The following is a 23,928-nucleotide window of genomic DNA, read 5'->3' as shown; positions in this document are numbered from 1 at the left end:
GAGTAGGCCATTTGGCCCTTTCGGCCTGCTCCACCATTCAAAAAAGATCATGGTTGATCGTCTAATTCAGTCCCCTGTTCCCGCTTTTTCCCCATATCCCTTTGGCATTAGATATCCTTGTTGAATACATTTAATGACTTGGCCTCCACTGCCTTCTGCGGTAGAGAATTCCACAGGTTCACCACCCTCAGTGAAGAAAGTTCTCCTCATCTCGGTTCTAAATGGCATACCCCATCTCCTGAGACTGTGACCCCTGGTTCTGGATTCCCCAGCCACTGGGAACATCCTCCCTGCATCTAGCCTCTCTAACCCTGTTAGAAAGACCTCATCTCCTCTGGAGATCTTCCCACTACAGTTTCTAACCTCATAGGCCCGCAACCCCGGACAGCCCGCTTCTACCTCCTTCCTAAAATGCACAAAAAGGACTGTCCTGGCAAACCCATTGTTTCAGCCTGTTCCTGCCCCACTGAACTTATTTCTTCCTATCTTGACTCTATCTTTTCTCCCCTGGTCTAGTCTCTTCCCACCTACATCCGTGACTCTTCTGATGCCCTACATCATTTTGACAATTTCCAGTTTCCTGGTCCTAACCCCCTCGTCTTCACTATGGATGTCCAATCTCTCTACACCTCCATCTCCCAGCAGGACAGTTTGAGGGCTCTCCGCCTCTTCCTTGAACAGAGGCCCAGCCAGTCTCTATCCACTACCACCCTCCTCCGCCTGGTTGAACTTGTTCTCACACTGAACAACTTCTCCTTCAACTCCACTCACTTCCTTCAAGTAAAAGCTGTCGCTATGGGTACCCTCATAGGTTCTAGTTATGCCTGTCGTTTTGTGGTATATGTCGAACATTCCTTGTTCCAGTCCTACTCAGGCCCCCTCCCCCAACTCTTTTTCCAGTACATTGATGACTGTATCAGTGCTGTTTCCTGCTCCTGCCCCGAACTTGAAAACTTTTATCAACTTTGCTTCTAATTTCCACCCTTCTCTCACCTTCACATGGTCCATCTCCAAGTCTCTCTTACCTTCCTCAACTTCTCTGTCTCCATCTCTGGGGATAGGCTGTCTACTAATATTCATTATAAGCCCACCGATTCCCACAGCTACCTCGACTACGCTTCTTCACACCCTGCCTCCTGTAAGGACTCCATTCCATTCTCCCAGTTTCTCTGTCTTCGACGTTTCGACTCTGATGATGTAACCTTCCACGACAGCGCTTCTGATATATCTTCTTTTTTCCGCAACCGAGGATTCCCCCCCCCCCACCCCACCCCCCACACTGTGGTTGAAGGGCCCTCAACCGTGTCTGGTCGATTTCCTGCACCTCTACCCTCACCCCTTCCCCTCTCTCCCAGAACCTCGACACGGTTCCCTTTGTCCTCACTTTCCACCCCATCAGCCTCCATATCCAAAGGATCATCCTCTGCCATTACCACCACATCCAGCGTGATGCCACTACCAAACACAGCTTCCCCTCCCCTGTCAGCATTCCGCAGGGATCATTCCCTCCGCGACATCCTGGTCCTCTCCTCCATTACCCCCACCACCTCGTCCCCTTCCCACGGCACATTCCCATGCAATCACAGGAGGTGTAATACCTGTACTTTTACCTTCTCTCTCCTCACTATCCCAGGCTCCAAACGCTCCTTTCAGGTGAAGCAGTGCTTTACTTGTACTTTCAATTTAGTATACTGTATTCGCTGCTCACAATGTGGTCTTCTCTACACTGGGGAGACCAAACGCAGATTAGGTGACCGCTTTGTGGAACACCTCCGCTCAATCCGAAAGCATGATCCCGAGCTTCTGGTTGCTTGCCATTTCAACACTCCCCCCTGCTCACATGTCTGTCCTGGAATTACTGCAGTGTTCCAGTGAACATCAATGCAAGCTCGAGGAATAGCACCTCATTTATTGATTAGGCACACTACAGCCTGCCGGACTGAACATTGAGTTCAATAATTTCAGAGCATGACTGGTCCCCCTTTTTTATTTGTATTTATTTTTTATTTTTTCATTTTATTTTAGTTTGTTTCATCATTTTTTTAACCATGTTGCCTGCCCACTTTTTTATGTTATGCTTTGGGCCAGGGCTGTTCACTTTTCTGTCCATTAACACCCTCTCTGCACTAACGCTTTGTCTTTCAGCACACCATTAACATACCGTTTGCCTGTGCTCCATAACCTTCTGGTCAGTTATTCTCTGTGACCTTGTCCTATCAACACTTCAACACTTTCGTTATCTCTTGCTTCACCCCCATTTTATGTGCTTAAAACCTATTTCATTTTTAACCTTTGCCAGTTCTGATGAAAGATCACTGACCTGAAACATTAACTCTGCTTCTATCTCCACAGATGCTGCAAGACCTATTGAGTATTTCCAGCATTTCTTGTTTTTATCCTCTTAGACTGGGCCACACCTGGGCAGGGCTGGCTCAAGGTGCAGGAAGCTGCTAGGCTGAGCTGTGGACTGGGAGGAGTGGGGAGTTTGACTGACAGGCCTGGGGAGGGGGATATCAGGGCAGGTACACACACTGCTCCCCCTTTTCCTCCTGGGATCTTTTACTGGAGTCGTGTTGGTGAGAGTTTCTAAACTCTGTCTCCCTATCCCAGTAACGTCAGTGGATTGTAGGTTGCTGTGAGTGTTGGACTGTATTGCCTCTCCTAACTCTTCCTCCTTCTCCCACTCCAAGTTCCAGGCTGCAGGCTTCGGTGGCTCGATGCACCTGAAACATTAACTCTGTTTCTCTCTCCACAGATTCTGCCTGACCTGCTGAATATTTCCAGCATTTTCTCCTTTTATTTCAGATTTCCAGCATCTGCAGTATTTTGCTTTTGTTTTATTGCAGGCGTTGTTCGCAGAACTGAGTTGAGAAACACAGACGGATCAATTAAGAGCCAGTTGATATTGGGGTGGGTGTTGAATGTGGAAGTCGGTCCCTGACCTGTGTAGGTCCTTTCTGTTGCATCAGTAACTTAAAGGAAGTTGCACCAGTAATATGCTGAAACAAAAACTACAAAGGAAACTTAACTAAATTAACATAAAATGTAATTCCTTGTGGTGATATTACACTCCAGTCCCTCCAGTGCCCACCAGTCGCAGAAGGGCCCAAGCTTATCGGCAGACACCGCGTGCTCCCTCTCCAGGAACACACGGGTACAGATGTAGCCACAGAAGAGAGGCAGACCGTCTAGTTGGCCAATGCAGTAATATGTGGTAACAAAAACTCTAAAGTGGAACAATGGAGCCCAGGTTAACAGTCACCATCTTTCTAGGACGCAATGTGCAACAGGGCACATGCATGGCCATCCTGGGCCAGGAAGCGGCAGGAGAGATTTGTGAATTTCTATCCTGGACTGACAGTGATAGCTTTTGTAAATTCCTTTTACGGGTGCCTCAGAGAAGATTTGCAGACAAGAAACTCCAATGAAACATCACGTAAAGATCTGACATAGTCACTCGATTCATCAGCATCTGGACATCATCAGCCTCTGAACGTGGAAGGAAAAAGGTTTGTCTGTTCTGTCTGTGGGAAAAGATTTCAGGTATCAGTGTGACTGGAAAATCACTGAGATACACAAAGCCCTGGTTAAACCACAGCTGGAGTTCAGTTCTGGGCACCACACCTTAGGAAGGATACATGAATGGGCAGGAAGCAAAGAGATACAGACCCTTAGAAAATAGGCGACAGGTTTAGATAGAGGATCTGGATCGGCGCAGGCTTGGAGGGCTGAAGGTCCTGTGCTGTAATTTTCTTTGTTCTTTGTTCTATTGGCCTTGGAGGGACTGCAGCGTAGATTTACCTGAATGATACCTGGACTACAAGGGTTAAATTACGAGAAGAGGTTAAACAAATGAATCACAGAGTCATTACAGCATAGAAAGAGGCCATTTGGCCCTTTCAGTCCATGCCAGCTCTCTGTAGAGCAATCCAGTCAGTCCCATTCTCCGCTCTATCCTCGTAGTCCTACAGGTTTATTTCTCTCAAGTGCTCATCCAATTTCCTTTTGAAATCATTGATCATCACCACTTCCACCTCCCTCGTAGGCAGCGAGTTCCAAGTCATTAACACTGGTTGTGTCAAGAAAGTTCTTCCTCACATCCCCGTGTGTCACTTGCCCAAAACCTTAATCTGTGTTCCCTAGTCCTTGCACCATCAGCTAATGAGAACAGCTTTTCTTTGTCTATCTTATCTAAGCCTGTCATAGCCTCGTACACCTCTCTCAGACCGCCCCTCAATCCACTTTGTTCCAAGGAGAACAAACCCAACTTCTCCAACCTAACCTGGTAGCTAAATTCCCTCATTCGCAGAACCATTCTGGTAAATCTCCTCTGCACCCTCTCAAGCACCTCACATCTTCCCTAAAGTCTGGTGACCAGAACTGGACACAATTCTCTACCTTCAGCATAACTTCTTAAATTTTGTGACCTCAATTTGTGAAGCCCAAGATTTGTAGACCCAGTAAAAACACATAAGAACTTAGTTGAAACAAAGGGGTTAGTCACACAACAGTACACAGTGTGTTAAAATATTGGGAGGGGAGGGGGATGCCAGGGTGCTGGGTAGAAAGTAGCCACAGCACACAGATGGCCAAGAAATTGTAGACAGTGTAGAAAAACAGGAGATGTTTCTAGACACTGTCCTTGTACATACCAGATAAAGGAGTCACCATAGACATGAGATACGATTAGACTCACAGTAGACAATGGGAACCTGTAAAGAAATGACAAAGGGCTGACCAGGTTCTCACTGAACCAAATAAGGAATTATTATGTCATTATACCAGACCCCTATGAGTAAGAGGAGAGGGTCTTGGAAACAAGATTTGACCCCTGACTGAAACTGGGGAAGGCACAAGAACCCTGGGGAAGAACACTTGAGAAGATACCCTGAGCCAGGGGCTCAGAGAACAGAAGAGCAGCCGCAAGTCCTAGACTGATCACCTGGTGCCTTGACGGGTAGTATTCTGTGCAAGTAGTGAGAGCTTGTACTTTGATGATTCAAAGGGGTATAACGTGCGTTTGCAGATAGGGAGGATGATGACATTGATGACTTTAATCGGGCCAACTTGGCAGATAAGGCCAGTAAGTACCATGACAATGGTTACAGCCGTTGGGATGACCACCCCCCGAACCCCCAATCGAGCCTTCGGCCCCCACCCTGGCCTTACCTATGGCCCGTTAATAACTGGGGGCCAGAGGGCTCCATGACTAAGTTTATGGCAGAGTGACATAAAAAGACTATGCTTTAGTGAAATTTCAATTGAGTAAAACACGTTACTGTGTCATTTGAGTCAAATATGAGAATCTCGGCAGCTTCCACAAATGAAATGAATGTCCTTGGGATGTGCAGCTTGCGTTCTGTAGAACTGACAGTCATTAACTCTTTGTTGTCTGGCCTTACTGTTGAAAGCATGAGTCTGTTACTTGTTCTATTTTTACACGTGTATATTTTGTGGGAACCTTGAGTCATGTTTTAGTTGTGAACTGTTTAACCTGTGTGTGTTCCTCGGCATCGGGACAGGGAATTTGACACAGATTTTGGTACTTTGAATTCATAACCCATTACAGGAATCAATTTTCTAAGTTGTTTGGAATTGAGTAAGTGTGAAAAGTGATTGTTGAGTGTTTAGTTCAATTTAAGATTGTGCACCCAGAAGTGGGGTATAAAATTGAATTACGTTTCAAGTTAAAGTTTTATTTTTATTTTACAAATTGGTTTTGCAACTGTGAAAAGGCAATGAACAATTTTCTAAGAGATAAGCTTCAGCCTTGAAGGTCTGAAGATGTCTGGCAGAAATCCAATTTGAAGTTTAAAACACTGCTTTAATTGGAGTTCCAGTTTAAAATCTGTTCTCGTTTTATTTGGAGTTTAAATTAAAGACATGTTTTACTGACTGTTTTAAGTAGCAAATGTCAGGAATTGGATATTGGTTTAAGGGAGAGAAGGATAAACAAATGCAATATGGGAAAGATTCTGTCTGTTTAAAGTTTGTTCAAGAAGGTGTTAAATTTTTGTTATAATAATGTCAAACAACCTTTTCTTTAGTTTTTGGTTTTGTTACAATCATTTAAAAAGGCGCCTGAAGAAAAAACAAGAAAAATTACATAATGTACCTTTTCTTTCAAAGAGCCAGCACAAGCTCAAAGGGTTGAATGGCCTCCTTCAGTGCTGTAAGTTTCTATGACTCTAGGAGTTGGCCATTTAGCCCCTCGAGCCTGTTCCACCAGGCAATGAGATCATGGCTCTAACTCTATAAATCCGCCTTTGTCCCATATCCATTAATACCTTTGGTTAACAAAGATCTATCAATGTCAGATTTAACATTAACATTGACCTGACATCAACTGCTGTTTGTGGAAGAGAGTTCCAAACTGGGATTGCTGCAGTGTTCCAGTGAACATCAACACAAGCTCGAGGAACAGCATCTCATCTACCGATTAGGCACACTACAGCCTGCCGGACTGAACATTGAGTTCAATAATTTCAGAGCATGACAGCCCCCACTTTACTTTCATTTTTAATCATTTTTAGTTATTTTTTCTTCCTTTTTTTACATTCCTTTTTACATTTTTTACAATCTTTTTTTGCATTTATTTCATTTCATATTAGTTTGTTCAGTTTGCTTACCCACTGTTTTTTTCAGGTTGTTTTTCTTCAGGTTTGCACTTGCTGCTGTTCAATATTCAGTATATTCACACCTAATCTGTACTAATGCTTTGTCTTTCAACACAGCATTAACATATTGTTTGCCTTTGCTCCGTGACCTTTTGGTCAGCTATGTGGCCTGGTCCAATCTGCACCTTCTCCTTTGTTATCTCTTGCCCAACCCCCACCTCACTTGTTTATAATCTGTGACATTTCTAATATTTGTCAGTTCCGAAGAAGGGTCACTGACCCGAAACGTTAACTCTGCTTCTCTTTCCACAGATGCTGCCAGACCTGCTGAGTGAATCCACTAGGCACGCTACAGCCTGCCAGACTGAACATTGAGGTCAATAATTTCAGAGCATGATGGGCCCCCCATTTTATATATTTTTGGAGTTTATTTTATTTTAGTTTGTTTCTACTGTGCCTACCCACTGTTTTCTTCGTGTTTGTGCTTGTGGCCAGGCTGCTCAGTTTTCTGTCCATTAACAACCTCTCTGTACTAATGCTTTGTCTTTCAGCACACCATTTGTCTTTGGTCCATGACCTTCTGGTCAGTTATTCTCTGTGACCTTGACCGTGACCTGTTGTTATCCCTTGACCCACCCCCACTTTACTTGCTTAAAACCTTTTACATTTCTAATATCTGCCAGTTCTGATGAAAGATCACTGACCTGAAACATTAACTCTGCTTCTCTCTCCACAGATGCTGCCTGACCTGCTGAGTATTTCCAGCATTTCTTGTTTTTATTCCAGCATGTCTTGTTTGTGTGAACATATATTAAGGACGCGCGTTTGCTGGCAACATAACCACTAGGCGGTGCGTGACTAACACATGCAGCCTCATCGACTGAAATGTCTGTGACGTGTCAGGCAGCTGCCAGGAATAAAGATAGCGCTGCTCAATTTGACACAAAAAGACGAATTAAGCCCAAACCGCCTCAATGGCCGCATCCGCCTCTTGTATTGGAAGGTTCAATGGCGGGGCCATTATCGGCGCTAAAAAAAAATGAAATAGAAACAAGAAATACTGGAAATACTCAGCAGGTCTGCCAGCATCTGTGGAGAGAGAAGCAGAATTAACGCTTCAGGTCAGAGACCCTTCTTCTGCTTCTCGCTCCGCAGATGCTGCCAGACCTGCTTGAGTATTTCCAGCATTTCTTGTTTTTATTTCAGATTTCCAGCATCCGCAGTATTTTGCTTTTATTTTAGCTAAAAAAAAATCTCGATTCAAAGCGTGGGAGAATAATACGCAGGCGCAGCACGATAGTGTGCTTGGGGCATGCGCATCGCCGAACTGCCTTCCGCGCAAGCGCCGTGCCAAGCAGAGCTTGGAACATGCGCAGTGCGAATAATGGCGGTGGCCAGGAGTTTGTGAGTTACATCTGGGGCTATCAGGGCAGGTCCACACACTGCTCTCCCATCTCCTCCTGGGATCGTGTTTCTAAACTCTGTCTCCCTATCCCGGTAATGTCGGTGGATTGGAGGTTGCTGTGAGTGTTGGACTATATTGCCTCTCCTCATTCTTCCTTGCTCTCCCACTCTGAGTTCCAGGCGACGGCTGCTCGATGTGGCTGAAACATTAATTTTGTTTCTCTCTCCATAGGTATTTCCAGCATTTTTCTCCTTTTATTTCAAATTTACAGCATCCGCAGAATTTTGGTTTTATTTTAATGCAAGCATTGGTCACAGAACTGAGTCGAGAAACACAGACGGACCAGTTAAGAGCTGGTTTGTATCGGCGTAGTTGTTGGATGTGGAAGTCGATCCCTGACCTGTGTTGGTCTTTTTTTCTTGCACCAGTTTGATCTGGAGTGGAGATGGAGGAGCAACTGCTGGCTGTAATCCTCAGTGCTTTTGAGCCCAGTCAGGCCCAACAGTTTGAATTTGAGACTATCAAGGGAGGTAGATTCCAGGGGAGATGAGGTTGCAAAACAAACACCAACCACTCAGTGTAAAAGAGTATTGTTTTAGTAACAAGTATTTCTGTAGAGTTTTAATCCATTTCGCATAAACAGATAATAAAAGCAAAATACTGCGGATGCTGGAAATCTGAAATAAAAACCAAGTGCTGGATAAACTCAGCAGGTCTGGCAGCATCTATGGAGAGAGAAGCAGAGTTAACGTTTCAGGTCAATAACCCTTCTTCAGAACTGGCAAATATTGGCCAGTTAACCTGAAATGTTAACTCTGCTTCTCTCTCCACAGATGCTGAGTTTTTTCAGCACTTTGTTTTTATTTCACATAAACAGATGTTCTTTACTTCATTCTTGGGATATGGGCGTCACTAGCCAGACCAGCATATATTGTCAATCCCCAGTTGCCCATTGAGAAGGTGATGGTGGGTATTCTTCTTGAACCACTGCAGTCCGTGTGGTGAAGATGCTCCCACAATGGTGTTAGGGAAGGAGTTACAGGATTTTCACCCAGTGATGATGAAGGAACGGTGATATATGTCTAAGTTAACATCAACTTGTATTTACATAGCAGCTTTACTGTAATAAAATGTTCCAAGGCATTTCACTGGAGTGTTATAAAGTGACATTTGACACTGAGCCACATAAGGAGATATTGGGGCAGATGAGCAAAAGCTTGATTAAATTGTCTGAAGCATGGAAGGTGAGGTAGAGAGGCGGAGAGGATTAGAGAGGGATTTCCAAAGCTTATGGCCTTGGCTACTGAAGGCACGGCCACCAGTGATGGAGCAATGAAAATCAGGGATGCTCAAGATACCAGAATTAGATGCGCCCTGATCTCTGAGGGTTGTAGGACTGGAGGAGATTATAGAGATGGTGAGGGAATGCAGGGATTTGAAAACGGAAGAGGAAGCGGTGGCTGGGATGGGAGAGGTGCGACTGAACTGGGAGCCTGTGTAGGCCACTGAGCACAGTGGTGATGGGTGAACAGGAGTTGTTTTCAGTAAGGACACAACCAGCAGAGTTTTGGATGATCTCAAGTTTACGGAGTGTAGAATGTGGGAGGCCGGCCAGGAGTGTGTTAGAATAGTCAAGTTGAGAGGTAACAAATACATGGATGTAAGTTTCAGAGGCAGATGAACTGAGGCAGTGGTGAAGTCGGGCGATGTTACTGAGGTAAATATAGGCGGTTTGAGTGATGGCGCTGGTATGCAGTCAGAAGCTCATCTTGGGGTGAAATATGACACCAAGTTTATGAATGGTCTTGTTTAGCCTCAGACAGTTTCCAGAGAGAGTGATAGAGTTGGTGGCGAGGGAGTGGTGTTTGTAACAGGAACTGAAGACAATGGCTTCAGATTTCCCAATATTTAATTGGAGGAAACTTCTGTTCATTCTGGACAAGTCAGGATGATGTGTGACTTGGAAGGGAACTTGGAGGTGATGGTGTTCGCATACACCTGCTACCCTGGTCCTTCTAGATGATGGAAGTTGAGGGTTTGGGAGGTTCTGTCAAAGTTCTGGTCGGGTTGTACATAGATGAAATCTTCTCCCTGCCCTTCCCCTCTCTCCTCCCAGAGAGGGCAGAGTGTTGTGTAGGTCCAGACTGGGTGGCAGGTTCCCTTCCCTGAAGGACATTAGTGAACCAGTTGGGGTTGTACGTAAATCCAGCAGCTTTCACGGTCACTTTTACCCAGTGCCAGCCCCAGCCCCATAAATTACCAGATTTATTCAGCTCCATTTCACAACCTGTTTTTGTGGATTTTGTCACAAACTCTATTTTTCTGTTTTTAAATCAATTTCACAGGGTTTTAGAAGGGGAGGAATTGCAGCCGTGAAATGCAAAGCAAACGTCAGATCAGGATCTGAAGGAGTCGCCCAGTTTATCGTAACCCGAATATCACTGGGTTTGAACATGAAAGGAAAAAGCAGCGATCACAGTGAGGAGAATCTATAAACATGTTCTGTGTGTGGATGAGGTTTCAGCCGATCATCTGGCCTGTTGAATCACAAGCGCAGTCACACTGGGAATAAACCATGTAAATATGGGGATTTTGGAAAGGGATTGAATTATCCAGTTGAGCTGGAAACTCATTCATGCAGTTACGCCCTGGAGAGGCCATTCACCTACTCCAAGGGTGGGAAGGGATTCACTGAATCATCCGAGCTGCGAAGACTCAGTGAGTTCACGTTGATGAGAGACCTTTCAAATGTCCACATTGTGGGAATTGCTATAAAGTTTCGACTGAACTGATGTTCCATCAAAGTGTTCACACTGATGAGCGACCATTCAGGTGTTTTCATTGTGGGACTGGATTCAAGCAATCATCTGAACTCACTGTACACCAGCGCACTCACACTCGGGAGAGGCCATTCACCTGCTCAGTGTGTGGGAAAGGATTCACTCAGTCATCCGACCTGCTGAGACACCAGCGAGTTCACACTGGGGAGAGGCCTTTCACCTGCTCAGAGTGTGGGAAGGGATTCACTCAGTCATCCGACCTGCTGACACACCAGCGAGTTCACAGCAGTGAGAGGCCATTCACCTGCTCAGAGTGTGGGAAGGGATTCACTACTTCATCCTACCTGCTGAGACACCAGTTAATTCACAGCGGGGAGAGGCCATTCACCTGCTCGGAGTGTGGTAGGGGATTTACTACTCCATCCCAACTTCTGACACACCAGCGAATTCACACTGGGGAGAGGCCATTCACTTGTTCAGAGTGTCGGAAGGGATTTACTCAGTCATCCAGTCTTCTGAAACACCAGCGAGTTCACACTGGGGAGAGGCCATTCAACTGCTCTGAGTGTGGGAAGGAATTCACTCGGTCATCCAGCCTTCTGACACATCAGCGGGTACACACTGGTGAGAGGCCGTTCACCTGCTCAGAGTGTGGGAAGAGATTCACCAGGTCATCCGACCTGCTGACACACCAGCGCGTTCACACTGGTGAAAGGCCGTTCACCTGCTCAGAGTGTGGGAAGAGATTCATTCGGTCTTCTGACCTGCTGATACACCAGCGTGTTCACACTGGGGAGAGGCCATTCACCTGCTCTGTGTGTGGGAAGGGTTTCACTCAGTCATCCAACCTGCTGATACACCAGCGAGTTCACACTGGGGAGAGGCCATTCACCTGCTCTGAGTGTGGGAAGGGATTCACTCAGTTATCCAACCTTCTGACACACCAGCGAGTTCACAAATAACTTCAGGATGAGAAATGTCTGCTAAATAGCAGATTACCCACATTGGGGTTGCTGAAATCCACCATTGGCTTCTCCCTTTCTCACCTTGACCAAAAGGCTGGCTTAAAAAAAAAACTGGACCTGACAGTTCTAATTTTTTTTTTAAGGCTGGCCAACTGCAAAGCTGCCTGGAGTTCTTTTTTTAACCTGATTTTTTAAGTTGCCTTTATTTTTATAGTCTTCCAGCTTGGTGGAAATTAACTTCAACCAGGAAAGCAAGTGGGTGAAACTGCATACTCCTTCACAACTCCAGTTTGTCCGTCTTCAGTAAATGGCCGAAAAGGAGGTGTGTGTATACACAGTCCAATTCCCGATGTTTGTTTTTGCCTTCAATGGATATCTTAGCAGAGACCACCTGAGAACTGACACAGCTCATTTGACACTGCTTAAAATTAATGGTGCAGGATCAGTAGCTGGCAAGTCGCTGGTCTGCAGCAAAAATATTGGTCTGTCAATAGGAATTTGAAACTTGCTTCCATTTACACAGCAGTGTGTGTCTGAAATAATTTCTGAAAACCCTGCACAAACTGGTTACTGCATGTGAATATCCTGCAGTGAGCATGAACTGTATAAACTCAATATGTCCTGTGCTTTGCAGCAACTGAAGTGATCTGGAATTTCCACTTATCTGTATGCTCAGGTGTATGGCTGAATTCCATTCATTGTTCATCACTTTCACTGTCTACTGACCCAGTCACACTGTAAACCTTGAGTCAGTGTGAAGCTGTCTTTTGCACCATAGTGATGCAAGGCAAGGAATATAACTCTGGCCATCTTTCTTCAATGTGTGGTTTAACATTGCTTAAGAGTATCTGGAAAAGGCTGTCCTGCACCACAAGTGCTGTGTATTGGCTAGTGTAACTATCCTGTGAGCTCTCTGAAGTCACTATAAATGGTCACTGGGTTTCTGAGGCTGATGGCACAATACTCTGTACATGTATGAATATGTATATACAGAGTGCTGCCTTTCTCCAAGCCAACACAATAGTTATGATTTTCAGCTCACCTTGCTGTTAAATGCAGCTGCCACTGCACCAATTGATGCAGTAAAACAGGAGCCAGAAGTATTCATCACTGTTGGGATATACAGCTGTCCATTGGACCTGCTGCATTGTCACAGGGCCATTACCAAACTTTTGAGCCTGATTTGGGGATGATGCAACAGAACCTCAAACTTGTTACTGTAGAGGTTGTCGTCGGCTGTCCCTCGATTCGAGGATGAGGTCTAGTCAAAGTCATGAGTTTCTGCCATGGGTCTTCAGGTCACTGAACAGGCCGATTCTCGACCTGCAGATCTTTGGGCACATGGGGCAGGACGTCCCACCAGGTAGTGGGACCCAGAGTGCAGGATTTGTTTCCTCGAGATACAACACTGGTCTCATTTTCCACTGTCGCTAGCAAGATCTGGTACAATTTTTATGTTGCATAATATTTGGACCCTTTATAGAGGAAAACCACATTAATTAGTTTTCATTATTATAATAAGATCCGCAATGCAAACAAGATTATTTTAGTTTAGAATCTTTAAAATGTAACTTTTAAATTAGAAAATCTACCACTAGTTGCGATATTAACAAACAAGCATCATATCTATAGAGGCACCACATTTGCTAAAATTAATTAGGTTATTTGCCTCTTTTGTGCTTGGAGGTAAATAATAGTCCAGAACAAATTTGGGTCGGGAGTATCACATGCTCCTAACAGAATGTATGTGATATTCCTGTCCATTTAAGTTAATGGACAGCAAATTGGACAGGCTGCATAACTGGTATACAATCCTCCCTACCTGGTTTTACTTTCTGCTTCGTTCAGGTGATTATGTCACAGCACAAAATAAGAACAATTACCCCACTTTGTTTCAAGTTTCTGGATTGTCAATGTCTCATAAATGTTTACTTTTTATGAATTTATATATCTACTGATTTGTGCCATCACTTACCAAGGTACCAGAACGTGTCATCTGGTATGTTTATCGATGGTGCTTTCCATTAAAGTTGACACATCTTCACAGAACACCTTTTATATGAACAAGCTATAAATAGGCAGAAGCAGGACATTGAGAACATGAAGCTCTGCAAAAACCAATTATCAGCTGTCAGTTAAGTCTCATGAAATTGTATTCTGGGTACAGTGTAATTTTATTCATTACAGATGCAAAATTGTATGAAATTGCCATTACTGAACCAGTTTGCTTCAATAACAATGCTGTAATTACATGATTCCTTGCCAAAAAAAATTCAGACTCTTTTGTCTTTGGCCACTAATTTTTAGACCTTTCAGTCTTTGGCCACTCTCACTCCTGTATTTGTTACTTGTTTTGTGAAATACTCTCCCTATTAGTGCTGAACTGCTGGATAACTCTGATTACATTTATATGTGTTTATACATGTTTATAAAGTGTCTGTGTGCCCAGATTTAACTAAGTTGTGATTTGTAACCAATAAAATGATGTTTTGGGCATGACTTGTAATCTGGTATCTTCGTGATTTGTTCAGAAAGATTTAATTCACTCACTCAGCAGCTTGAGAGGAATCATACTGAGGTTTAATGAACATAGGAAATAGGAGCTGGAGGAGGCCATTTGAGCCTGTTCTGCTATTCACCAAGATCATGGCTGATCTTCTACCTCAACTCCATCTTCCTGCACTATCCCCATATCCCTTAATTCCCTCAGTACCCAAAAATCTATCAATCTCTGTTTTAAATATACTCAATGACTGAGTATCCACAGCTCCCTGGGGTAGACAATTCCAAAGATTCACAACCCTTTCAGTGAAGAAATTTCTCCTCATTTCAGTCCTAAATGTTCGACCCCTTATCCTGAGACTGAGACCCGGTGTTCTAGATTCCCCAGACAGGGGAAACATTTTCTCAGCATCTACCCTGCCAAGTCCCTTAAGAATATATGTTTCAGTTGGATCACGTTTCATTTTTCTAAACTCCAGGGAATATTGGCCGAGTCTACTCGATCTCTCGGTTATGTTACTGCACTAGTAATCCAGAGACATGAATTAAAATCCCACCATGGCAGTTTAGGGATTTAAACTCAATCAATTAAATAAATCTGGAATTTAATAAGAACTAGTATCAGTAATGGTGACCATGAAACTACTGAATTGTGCTAAAAACCCACCTGGTTCACGAATTTCCTTTAGGGAAGGAAATCTGCTGTCCTTACCCGATCTGGCTGATATGTGACTCCAGACCCACAGAAATGTGGTTGACGCTTAACCACCCTATGAATCGGCCGAGCAAGTCACTGTGATATTCAAGGAGGCGGCTCACCACCACCTCATCGAGGGCAATTAGGAATGGGCAATAAATACTGGCCTTTCCAGCAACATCCACACTCTGTGACTAAATAGAACAATCACCTCATTCCAGGACCCAGTCTAGTGAACCTTTGTTACATTCCCTCAAGCGCAAGTATGCCCCTCCTTGGGTAAGGAGACCAAAACTGCACACAGTTCTCCAGGTGGGGCCTCACCAATGTCCTGTATAATTGTAGTAAGACTTCATTACTCTTATACCCCAATACAGAGTCGGAATAAACGGGTCATTCGCGTGTTGGCAGGCTGTGACTAGTGGGGTACCATAAGGATCAGTACTTGGGCCCCAGCTGTTCACAATATATATCTGTAATTTGGATGTGGGAACCAAATGTAATATTTACAAGTTTGCAGATGACACAAAAATAGGTGGGAATGTGTGTTGTTAGGAAGAACTAGATGCAGGAAGGATGTTCCCAATGGCGGGGGAGCCCAGGACCAGGGGTCACAATCTAAGGGTAAGGGGTAAGCCATTTAGGACTGAGATGAGTGGTGAACCAATGGAATTCTCTACCACAGAAGGTAGTTGAGGCCAAATGATGAAACATATTCAAGAAAGAGTTAGATATAGTTCTTGGGCTAAAGGAATCAAGGGATATGGGGAGAAAGTGGGAACAGAGCACTGAGTTTGGACGATCAGCCATGATTGTATTGAATGGCGATGCAAGCTCGAAGGGCCGAATGGCCTACTCCTGCACTTATTTTTCTATGTTTCTAAGATGCAAAGCGGCTTCAAGGGGATTTGGACAGACTTAGTGAGTGGGCAAGATCATGGCAGAAGGAATATAATGTTGATAAATGTGAGGTTATCCACATTGGTAGGAGGAACAGAGGTGCAGACTATTTCTTAGATGGTAAGGGATCATAAAATGTAGGTGTAGAAAGGGACCTGGGTGTCCTAGTCAATAAGTCATTGAAAGCTAACATGCAGGTGCAGCAAGCAATTAGGAAGGTGAATGATATGTTAGCCTTTATTGCAAGAGGATTTGAGTACAGGGGTAGCAAAGACTTGCTTCTATTGTATATAACTTTGGGTTCAACTGCATCTGGAGTAGCGTGTGTAGATTTGGTCCTCTTACCTGAGAAAGGATATTATTGCCATAGAGGGAGTGCAACAAAAGCTCACCAGACTCGTTCCTGGGATGGTGGGAATGTCCTCTGAAGAGAGATTGGGGAAAGTGGGCCTGTATTAGTTTTTTTTTAGTTTTAGAGATACAGCACTGAAACAGGCCCTTCGGCCTACCGAGTCTGTGCCGACCATCAACCACCCATTTATACTAATCCTACACTAACTCCATATTCCTACCACATCCCCACCTGTCCCTATATTTCCCTACCACCTACCTATACTAGGGGCAATTTATAATGGCCAATTTACCTATCAACCTATTCTTGAGAGTTTCAAAGAATGACAGGTGATTTCATTGAAATCTACAAAATACTTAAAAAGGAAAAACAGGGTAGATGCAGCTAAGGTGTTTCCCCTGGTTAGGGAGTCTAGAACAAGGGACACAATTTCAAAGTAAGGGGGAAGCCACTTAGGACCATGATGTGGAGAAATGTCTTTAATCAGAGGGTTGTGAATCTTTGGAATTGTCTACACCAGAGGGCCCTGGAAGCTCAATCATTAAGTATGTTTAAAGCAGAGATTGACAGATTTCTAAATACTAGCGACATAAAGGGAGATGGGGATAGTGTGGGGGGAAAAGGAATTGAAGTGGATGATCAGCCATGGTCATATTGAATGGCGGAGCAGGCTCGATGGGCGGAATGGCCTACTCCTGCTCTGTTACAACCGAGGGTGGGAGGAGTGCACTGTTAATTCAGTCCCACTTCTCCACAGGTCACAGCATACCAATAAATTTTCCCACTTACCAAAACAGCCAATTAAATCCTCTATTTGTCCCCAAAATAAAGCACACCAACCAGGTTCCTTTCACAAACAACAAAAATTATCCATTATAAATCAAGTCTTAACCAATAATTAAGTAAATATATATGCAAATTGAGATATTAAAGCTCCTTTTTTTCCCCTAACCTGCATAGGCAAATCCATCCAAAAACCTGTCAACTGGGAAAAAAAAGATTTTGATTTGGAAGGAAGTCATTTGGTTTGGCGAGGTGTCCCAAAATTGAATAGTTAGATGCCACTTGAAGTCTTTCCAGGCAAGGTTAATAAACGGTCTCTGTTGGGTAAGCGTTCAAAGAAATTCAACTGCAGAAGCTGCTCAGGTCTTCCATCAAGTCTCTGTTCTCACCCACATTTGATGCAAAAGTTCTTTAAAGATGCAAGATTTCTGCAAATATTCAGGGTTTCTTCAAAAATGCAGGAGGCAACAGTGCCACTTAAAAACTTTCGCTTTTCACTAACAAGGATTCTTCAAAGATAGGTAACAGTTATGTTTTTTTTCTTCTGATCTCCTGGCAGGTCCATATGCAGATTCTAATTGCCTGGTTTTAGTCCAAAAATCAGAATCTTTTAACAATTCACAGTGAAACTAAATTTTTTTCCAAGCAAGTCCCATGGCAATCATAAATTCTCTCGTCACAACAAAGGGTAGCTCTTGGGTCAAAACTCCATGTGGTTTCCTTGAAATCACCTGGTTTCCAGTATTTACTGGTCAAAACCAGGAACCTCTTATTGACCTTTTTTTTTAAGCATCCATAAAGTTCAGCTATCTCCAGATGTTTCAATGTCCATGAGAATTTTTTTCAGTTTTTAAAAATATAGATTCAAGGTTTAACACAAAAATATAGAAATTCTGTGACACTCCTATGTAAACCCAAGAGCCCAGTGCATGCTGGATAATGGAGATCACCATTAAACCTTCACAGCATAGGCAGGTAGTGAGAGAACAAATACCAGGGAATAACCAACTTAACCTTATCCTCAATCAGCTCGCTGTCGCATGTGTGTGTCTGTTTATGACAGTATTGGTCGGAGTGACCACTGGATAGTCGTTGTGGAGACCAAAGACTGTTTACACACTGAGGACACCCACCATCATATTAGGTGGCACTACCACTGTGTTCAGTGAAATAGATAAAGAACAAGTCAAAACTGGGCATGCATGAGGTGCTGTGGGCCACTGGCAGCAGCTGAACTATATTCCATCAAAATCTGTAAACTTGTGGCCCTCATTCCTCCATCACCATCAAGGCAGATAGCTACCCTTGGTCAGAGAGGCAAGAAGATGATCTCATCTACCGATTAGGCACACTACAGCCTGCCGGACTGAACATTGAGTTCAATAATTTCAGAGCATGACAGCCCCCCACTTTACTTTCATTTTTAGTCATTTTTAGTTATTTTTTCTTCCTTTTTTTACATTCCTTTTTACATTTTTTACAATCTTTTTTTGCATTTATTTCATTTCATATTAGTTTGTTCAGTTTGCTTACCCACTGTTTTTTTCAGGTTGTTTTTCTTCAGGTTTGCACTTGCTGCTGTTCAATATTCAGTATATTCACACCTAATCTGTACTAATGCTTTGTCTTTCAACACAGCATTAACATATTGTTTGCCTTTGCTCCGTGACCTTTTGGTCAGCTATGTGGCCTGGTCCAATCTGCACCTTCTCCTTTGTTATCTCTTGCCCAACCCCCACCTCACTTGTTTATAATCTGTGACATTTCTAATATTTGTCAGTTCCGAAGAAGGGTCACTGACCCGAAACGTTAACTCTGCTTCTCTTTCCACAGATGCTGCCAGACCTGCTGAGTGAATCCAGCATTTCTTGTTTTTGTTTCAGATTTCCAGCATCCGCAGTATTTTGCTTTTATTTTAGTGTTTAATTCACTGCCACTTCTCTTCCAGGAATGCCTACCTTGAAGAAGTTCTGCTCTTCTCTCCGACGGGATTTTCGTTTGTCTCTTTTACCTTGTTCACCTTCATTGCTTTCTATTTCCCTCCTGGTGTTTGATAAGGTATCTACCAAAACTCGTTTTCACAGCCACATCTCCTTCCTCAGTGACTGTCTCCGGCTCCGACTGATTCCACGTGGATTCCAACTGCAGTTTCACCCATCATGCTTTGAAACCACCCAGGATCACAGGTATCTCCGAGAAATACAACGTTCCTCGGACTGCTACTCTCGCCGCATCCTGAGATCCACACTCAGTGCTATGCGCCGCCATATGCACACACTGGACCTCTCTCTCCAGCAACACCGCCTCACCTTATCTCAAATCTGTTCTACTCCGCAGTTTCATCTCATCTTACGTCTCATCCGACGCATTAACAAAAAACTTTTTTTCTTCCTTTCAGGTGTTAAGGAACGCAAGCTCCAGCAGCTGATGGGGACGAATGCCCCTCCAGATCCTCCTTCTGCTTCACTTCCCTCTGACCCCACCCCTTCTGATCTGACCCCTTGCCGTGTATTCACTATACCCTCTGACCTCCCCCTCTCTGATGCTGAGCGTTCTGTACTCAGCAAAGGTCTCAGTTTTATCCCCTTACGCCCCCACCTCAATGAATTTCGCGCTCGGCATGACGTTGAGCTCTTCTTCCGTCGCCTCCGCCTCCGGGCTCACTTCTTCGACCAGGAGTCCTCCCCCCGACCAGCAGACCCATTCACCCGCCTCCAGCATTCTCCCTCTACCTGGACCCCTCCCCCTGGCCTCTTACCCGCTCTTGATCTCTTCATTGAAAACTGTCGGCGAGACATTGGTCGTCTCAATTTCTCTGCCCCTCTCACTCACTCTAACCTGTCCCCCTCTGAACTTGAGGCACTCCGTTCTCTCAGGTCTAACCCCGACATGGTCATCAAACCTGCAGACAAGGGTGGTGCTGTTGTTGTATGGCGTACCGACCTCTACCTTGCAAAAGCTCAACGCCAACTCACAGGCACCTCTTCCTACCTCCCTCTGGACCATGACCCCACCACCGAACATCAAGCCACCGTCCAAAGGACTGTCACTGACCTCATCTCCTCTGGAGATCTTCCCTCTACAGCTTCCAACCTCATAGTCCCGCAACCCCGGACAGCACGCTTCTACCTCCTTCCCAAAATCCACAAACGGGACTGTCCCGGCAGACCCATTGTGTCAGCCTGCTCCTGCCCCACTGAACTTATTTCTTCCTATCTAGACTATCTTTTCTCCGCTGGTCCAGTCTCTTCCCACCTACATCCGTGACTCTTCTGACGCCCTACGTCATTTTGACAATTTCCAGTTTCCTGGTCCCAACCGCCTCCTCTTCACTATGGACGTCCAATCGCTCTACACCTCCATCCCCCACCAGGATGGTTTGAGGGCTCTCCGCTTCTTCCTGGAACAGAGGCCCAACCAGTCCCCATCCACCAACACCCTCCTCCGCCTGGCTGAACTTGTTCTCACATTGAACAACTTCTCCTTCAACTCCATGCATTTCCTTCAAGTAAAAGGTGTCGCTATGGGTACCCGCATGGGTCCCAGTTATGCCTGTCTTTTTGTGGGATATGTCGAGCATTCTTTGTTCCAGTCCTACTCAGGCCCCCTCCCCCAACTCTTTTTCCGGTACATTGATGACTGTATCGGTGCCGTTTCCTGCTCCCGCCCCGAACTAGAAAACGTTATCAACTTTGCTTCCAATTTCCACCCTTCTCTCACCTTTACATGGTCCATCTCTGACACTTCCCTTCCCTTCCTCGACTTCTCTGTCTCCATCTCTGGGGATAGGTTGTCTACCAATATCCATTATAAGCCCACTGACTCCCACAGCTACCTCGACTACACTTCTTCACACCCTACCTCCTGTAAGGACTCCATTCCATTCTCCCAGTTTCTCCGTCTCCGACGCATCTGCTCTGATGATGCTACCTTCCATGACGGTGCTTCTGATATGACCTCCTTTTTCCTCAACTGAGGATTTCCCCCCACTGTGGTTGACAGGGCCCTCAACTGTGTCCGACCCATTCCCCGCACCTCTACCCTCATCCCTTCCCCTCCCTCCCAGAACCGTGACAGGGTTCCCCTTGTCCTCACTTTTCATCCCACCAGCCTCCATATCCAAAGGATCATCCTCCGCCATTTTCGCCACCTCCAGCGTGATGCCACTACCAGTCGCATCTTCCCCTCCCTTCCCCTGTCAGCATTCCGAAGGGATCGTTCCCTCCGCGACACCCTGGTCCACTCCTCCATTACCCCCACCACCTCGTCCCCGTCCCAGGGCACCTTCCCTTGCAATCGCAGGAGGTGTAATACCTGTCCATTTACCTCCTCTCTCCTCACTATCCCAGGCCCCAAACACTCCTTTCAGGTGAAGCAGCGATTTACTTGTACTTCTTTCAATGTAGTATACTGTATTCGCTGCTCACAGTGTGGTCTCCTCTACATTGGGGAGACCAAGCGCAGACTGGGTGACCGCTTTGCGGAACATCTCCGCTCAGTCCGCAAGCAGGACCCTGAGCTTCCGGTTGCTTGCCATTTCAACACTACCCCCTGCTCTCATGCTCACATCTGTGTCCTGGGATTGCTGCAGTGTTCCAGTGAACATCAACGCAAGCTCGAGGAACAGCACCTCATCTACCGATTAGGCACACTACAGCCTGCCGGACTGAACATTGAGTTCAATAATTTCAGAGCATGACAGCCCCCACTTTACTTTCATTTTTAATCATTTTTAGTTATTTTTTCTTCCTTTTTTTACATTCCTTTTTACATTTTTTACAATCTTTTTTTGCATTTATTTCATTTCATATTAGTTTGTTCAGTTTGCTTACCCACTGTTTTTTTCAGGTTGTTTTTCTTCAGGTTTGCACTTGCTGCTGTTCAATATTCAGTATATTCATACCTAATCTGTACTAATGCTTTGTCTTTCAACACAGCATTAACATATTGTTTGCCTTTGCTCCGTGACCTTTTGGTCAGCTATGTGGCCTGGTCCAATCTGCACCTTCTCCTTTGTTATCTCTTGCCCAACCCCCACCTCACTTGTTTATAATCTGTGACTTTTCTAATATTTGTCAGTTCCGAAGAAGGGTCACTGACCCGAAACGTTAACTCTGCTTCTCTTTCCACAGATGCTGCCAGACCTGCTGAGTGAATCCAGCATTTCTTGTTTTTGTTTCAGATTTCCAGCATCCGCAGTATTTTGCTTTTATTAAAGAAGATGATCCAACTGGCCAATTACCATCTGACAACTGTTCTGATTCAGAAACAGTCATTAACAGTATTATCACGCAGCACTTAATAACCAGTGATGGGTGGAGGTGATGTTACAGCTGTATATTTTTATTTATCCTATTGTAACACACACAAAAAAACAGGGAATTCCTAGAAACACACTGCAGGTCCTTTATCTGGAGATCAAATGTCTGTGTATAATTGTACCAGCAGTTCACAGGCTCCTGTGAAATCCTCCTTCTGCTATTTTAATGCAGACTTTAATTTGTTTATTTTAAACATGTTTATTTAAATGGGTTAATGCCTATCTTAAATTCAATGACTCTCACAAGCACTTTGAATCTTCGGAGAATAATAAGTCATTTTCAGACTGGAAGTTTAAACCTGCCGTTTCACTCAGCCAGGAACAGATCACAGTTTTACACCAATCTCTGATTTGACAGCACGTTTCCAGCATTCACTGTTGTTCTTCCTGACTCTAAACGCAGTTGTAAAGGAGCCTTCTGTTCCATGCCCAGGAGCTCTGAACCATGGAAGAGAGCGGCTGGGACACATTTCTTACAGGCTTCAGGATGAACCCACACGGGGACTTTACTGTCAGTGAAAAGAGATGACAAAGACCAAAGTGCCGTTTGTCCCTCTCAGTGTAGCCCTGAAGGACTGTGTTCAGGCTGAAGTTCTGTACCTGCTGCACAATTTTAGGTGAAGACAATGGTGTAGTGGCATCACTCGTAATTCAGAGGCCTGGCCCAATGCCCTGGGGACAGGGTTCAAATCCTAGTGTGGCAGTTGGTGGAATTTAAATTCAATTAATAAAAATCTGGAATTAAAAGCTAGTCTTAGTGATGGTGCCATGAAACTATAATTGATTTTTGTAAAAATTCATCTGGTTCACTAATGGCCTAACAAGACACTCAGGTGTCAAGTGCATTTAGGGATGGGCAACAAATGCTGGCCTTACCACTGATGGCCACATCCCATGAAAAATTTTAAAAAAAAATCCTCCCTCCAGATTGTCCTTTTAGTTGCAGCTCGGAGATGCTGAACACTCAAGTGGGAAAGACAAAAATCGACAACAATATGTTTAAAACAAAGCTGATTTATTTCGAATCTATCCAGAATATTAACCTCCAGCCCAGTTATGGGGGTTATTAACATCAACAGAAACAAACCCCAACTACCAGAACAGAAACATGGAAAATTTATTGCAGAGGAGGCCATTCAGCCCATTGGATCATTGTGTTTAAAGCTGATCTATCTCACATTTCTCCAGAATATTAAATTCCAGCCCCATTACAGGGATTATTAATGACAGTAGAAAAAAATAACTCCCAACTGTCAGAATGAACACAGTTCAGTCCTGGATGTGATTAACAGCAGCAGAATCCAAGCCCTGCAGTCACTTGTGAACTTGGTGAGTCAGCAGGGTGGATGACGAAGTGAATCTCCTCCCACACATGGAGCACAGGAAAGGCTTCTCCCCAGTGTGAACTCACAAGTGCATATGGAGACTGGATAACACTGTGAATCCTTTCCCACAGTCAGAGCAAGTGAACGGTCTCTCCCCAGTGTGACTGTGCTGATGAGTTTCGAGCTTTGAAGGGTAATTGAATCCCTTCCCACAGTCCCCACATTTCCATGGTTTCTCCATGCTGTGGGTGTCCTTGTGTCTCTCCAGGTTGGATAATCAAG

At 44.5% G+C, this 23,928-nt stretch overlaps 2 protein-coding genes across 2 annotated transcripts in view; one reads left to right on the top strand and one right to left on the bottom strand.

The window, feature by feature from the left end:
• LOC137349296 (zinc finger protein 850-like) overlaps nucleotides 1-23,928 on the bottom strand; it is a 58,353-nt gene that overhangs the window by 10,266 nt on the left and 24,159 nt on the right. The window lies entirely within an intron of this gene.
• Nucleotides 7,988-14,256, top strand: LOC137349276 (zinc finger protein 436-like). Its single transcript, XM_068014805.1, has 2 exons — nucleotides 7,988-8,253; nucleotides 10,368-14,256. The coding sequence occupies exon 2, from the start codon at nucleotides 10,814-10,816 to the stop codon at nucleotides 11,762-11,764; it is 951 nt and encodes a 316-aa protein (XP_067870906.1). The 5' UTR covers nucleotides 7,988-8,253; nucleotides 10,368-10,813; the 3' UTR covers nucleotides 11,765-14,256.

The sequence above is a fragment of the Heterodontus francisci genome, chromosome 34 (genome assembly GCF_036365525.1).
Source record: "Heterodontus francisci isolate sHetFra1 chromosome 34, sHetFra1.hap1, whole genome shotgun sequence".
NCBI lineage: Eukaryota > Metazoa > Chordata > Chondrichthyes > Heterodontiformes > Heterodontidae > Heterodontus > Heterodontus francisci.
This window is presented reverse-complemented; position numbering and strand designations above follow the sequence as displayed.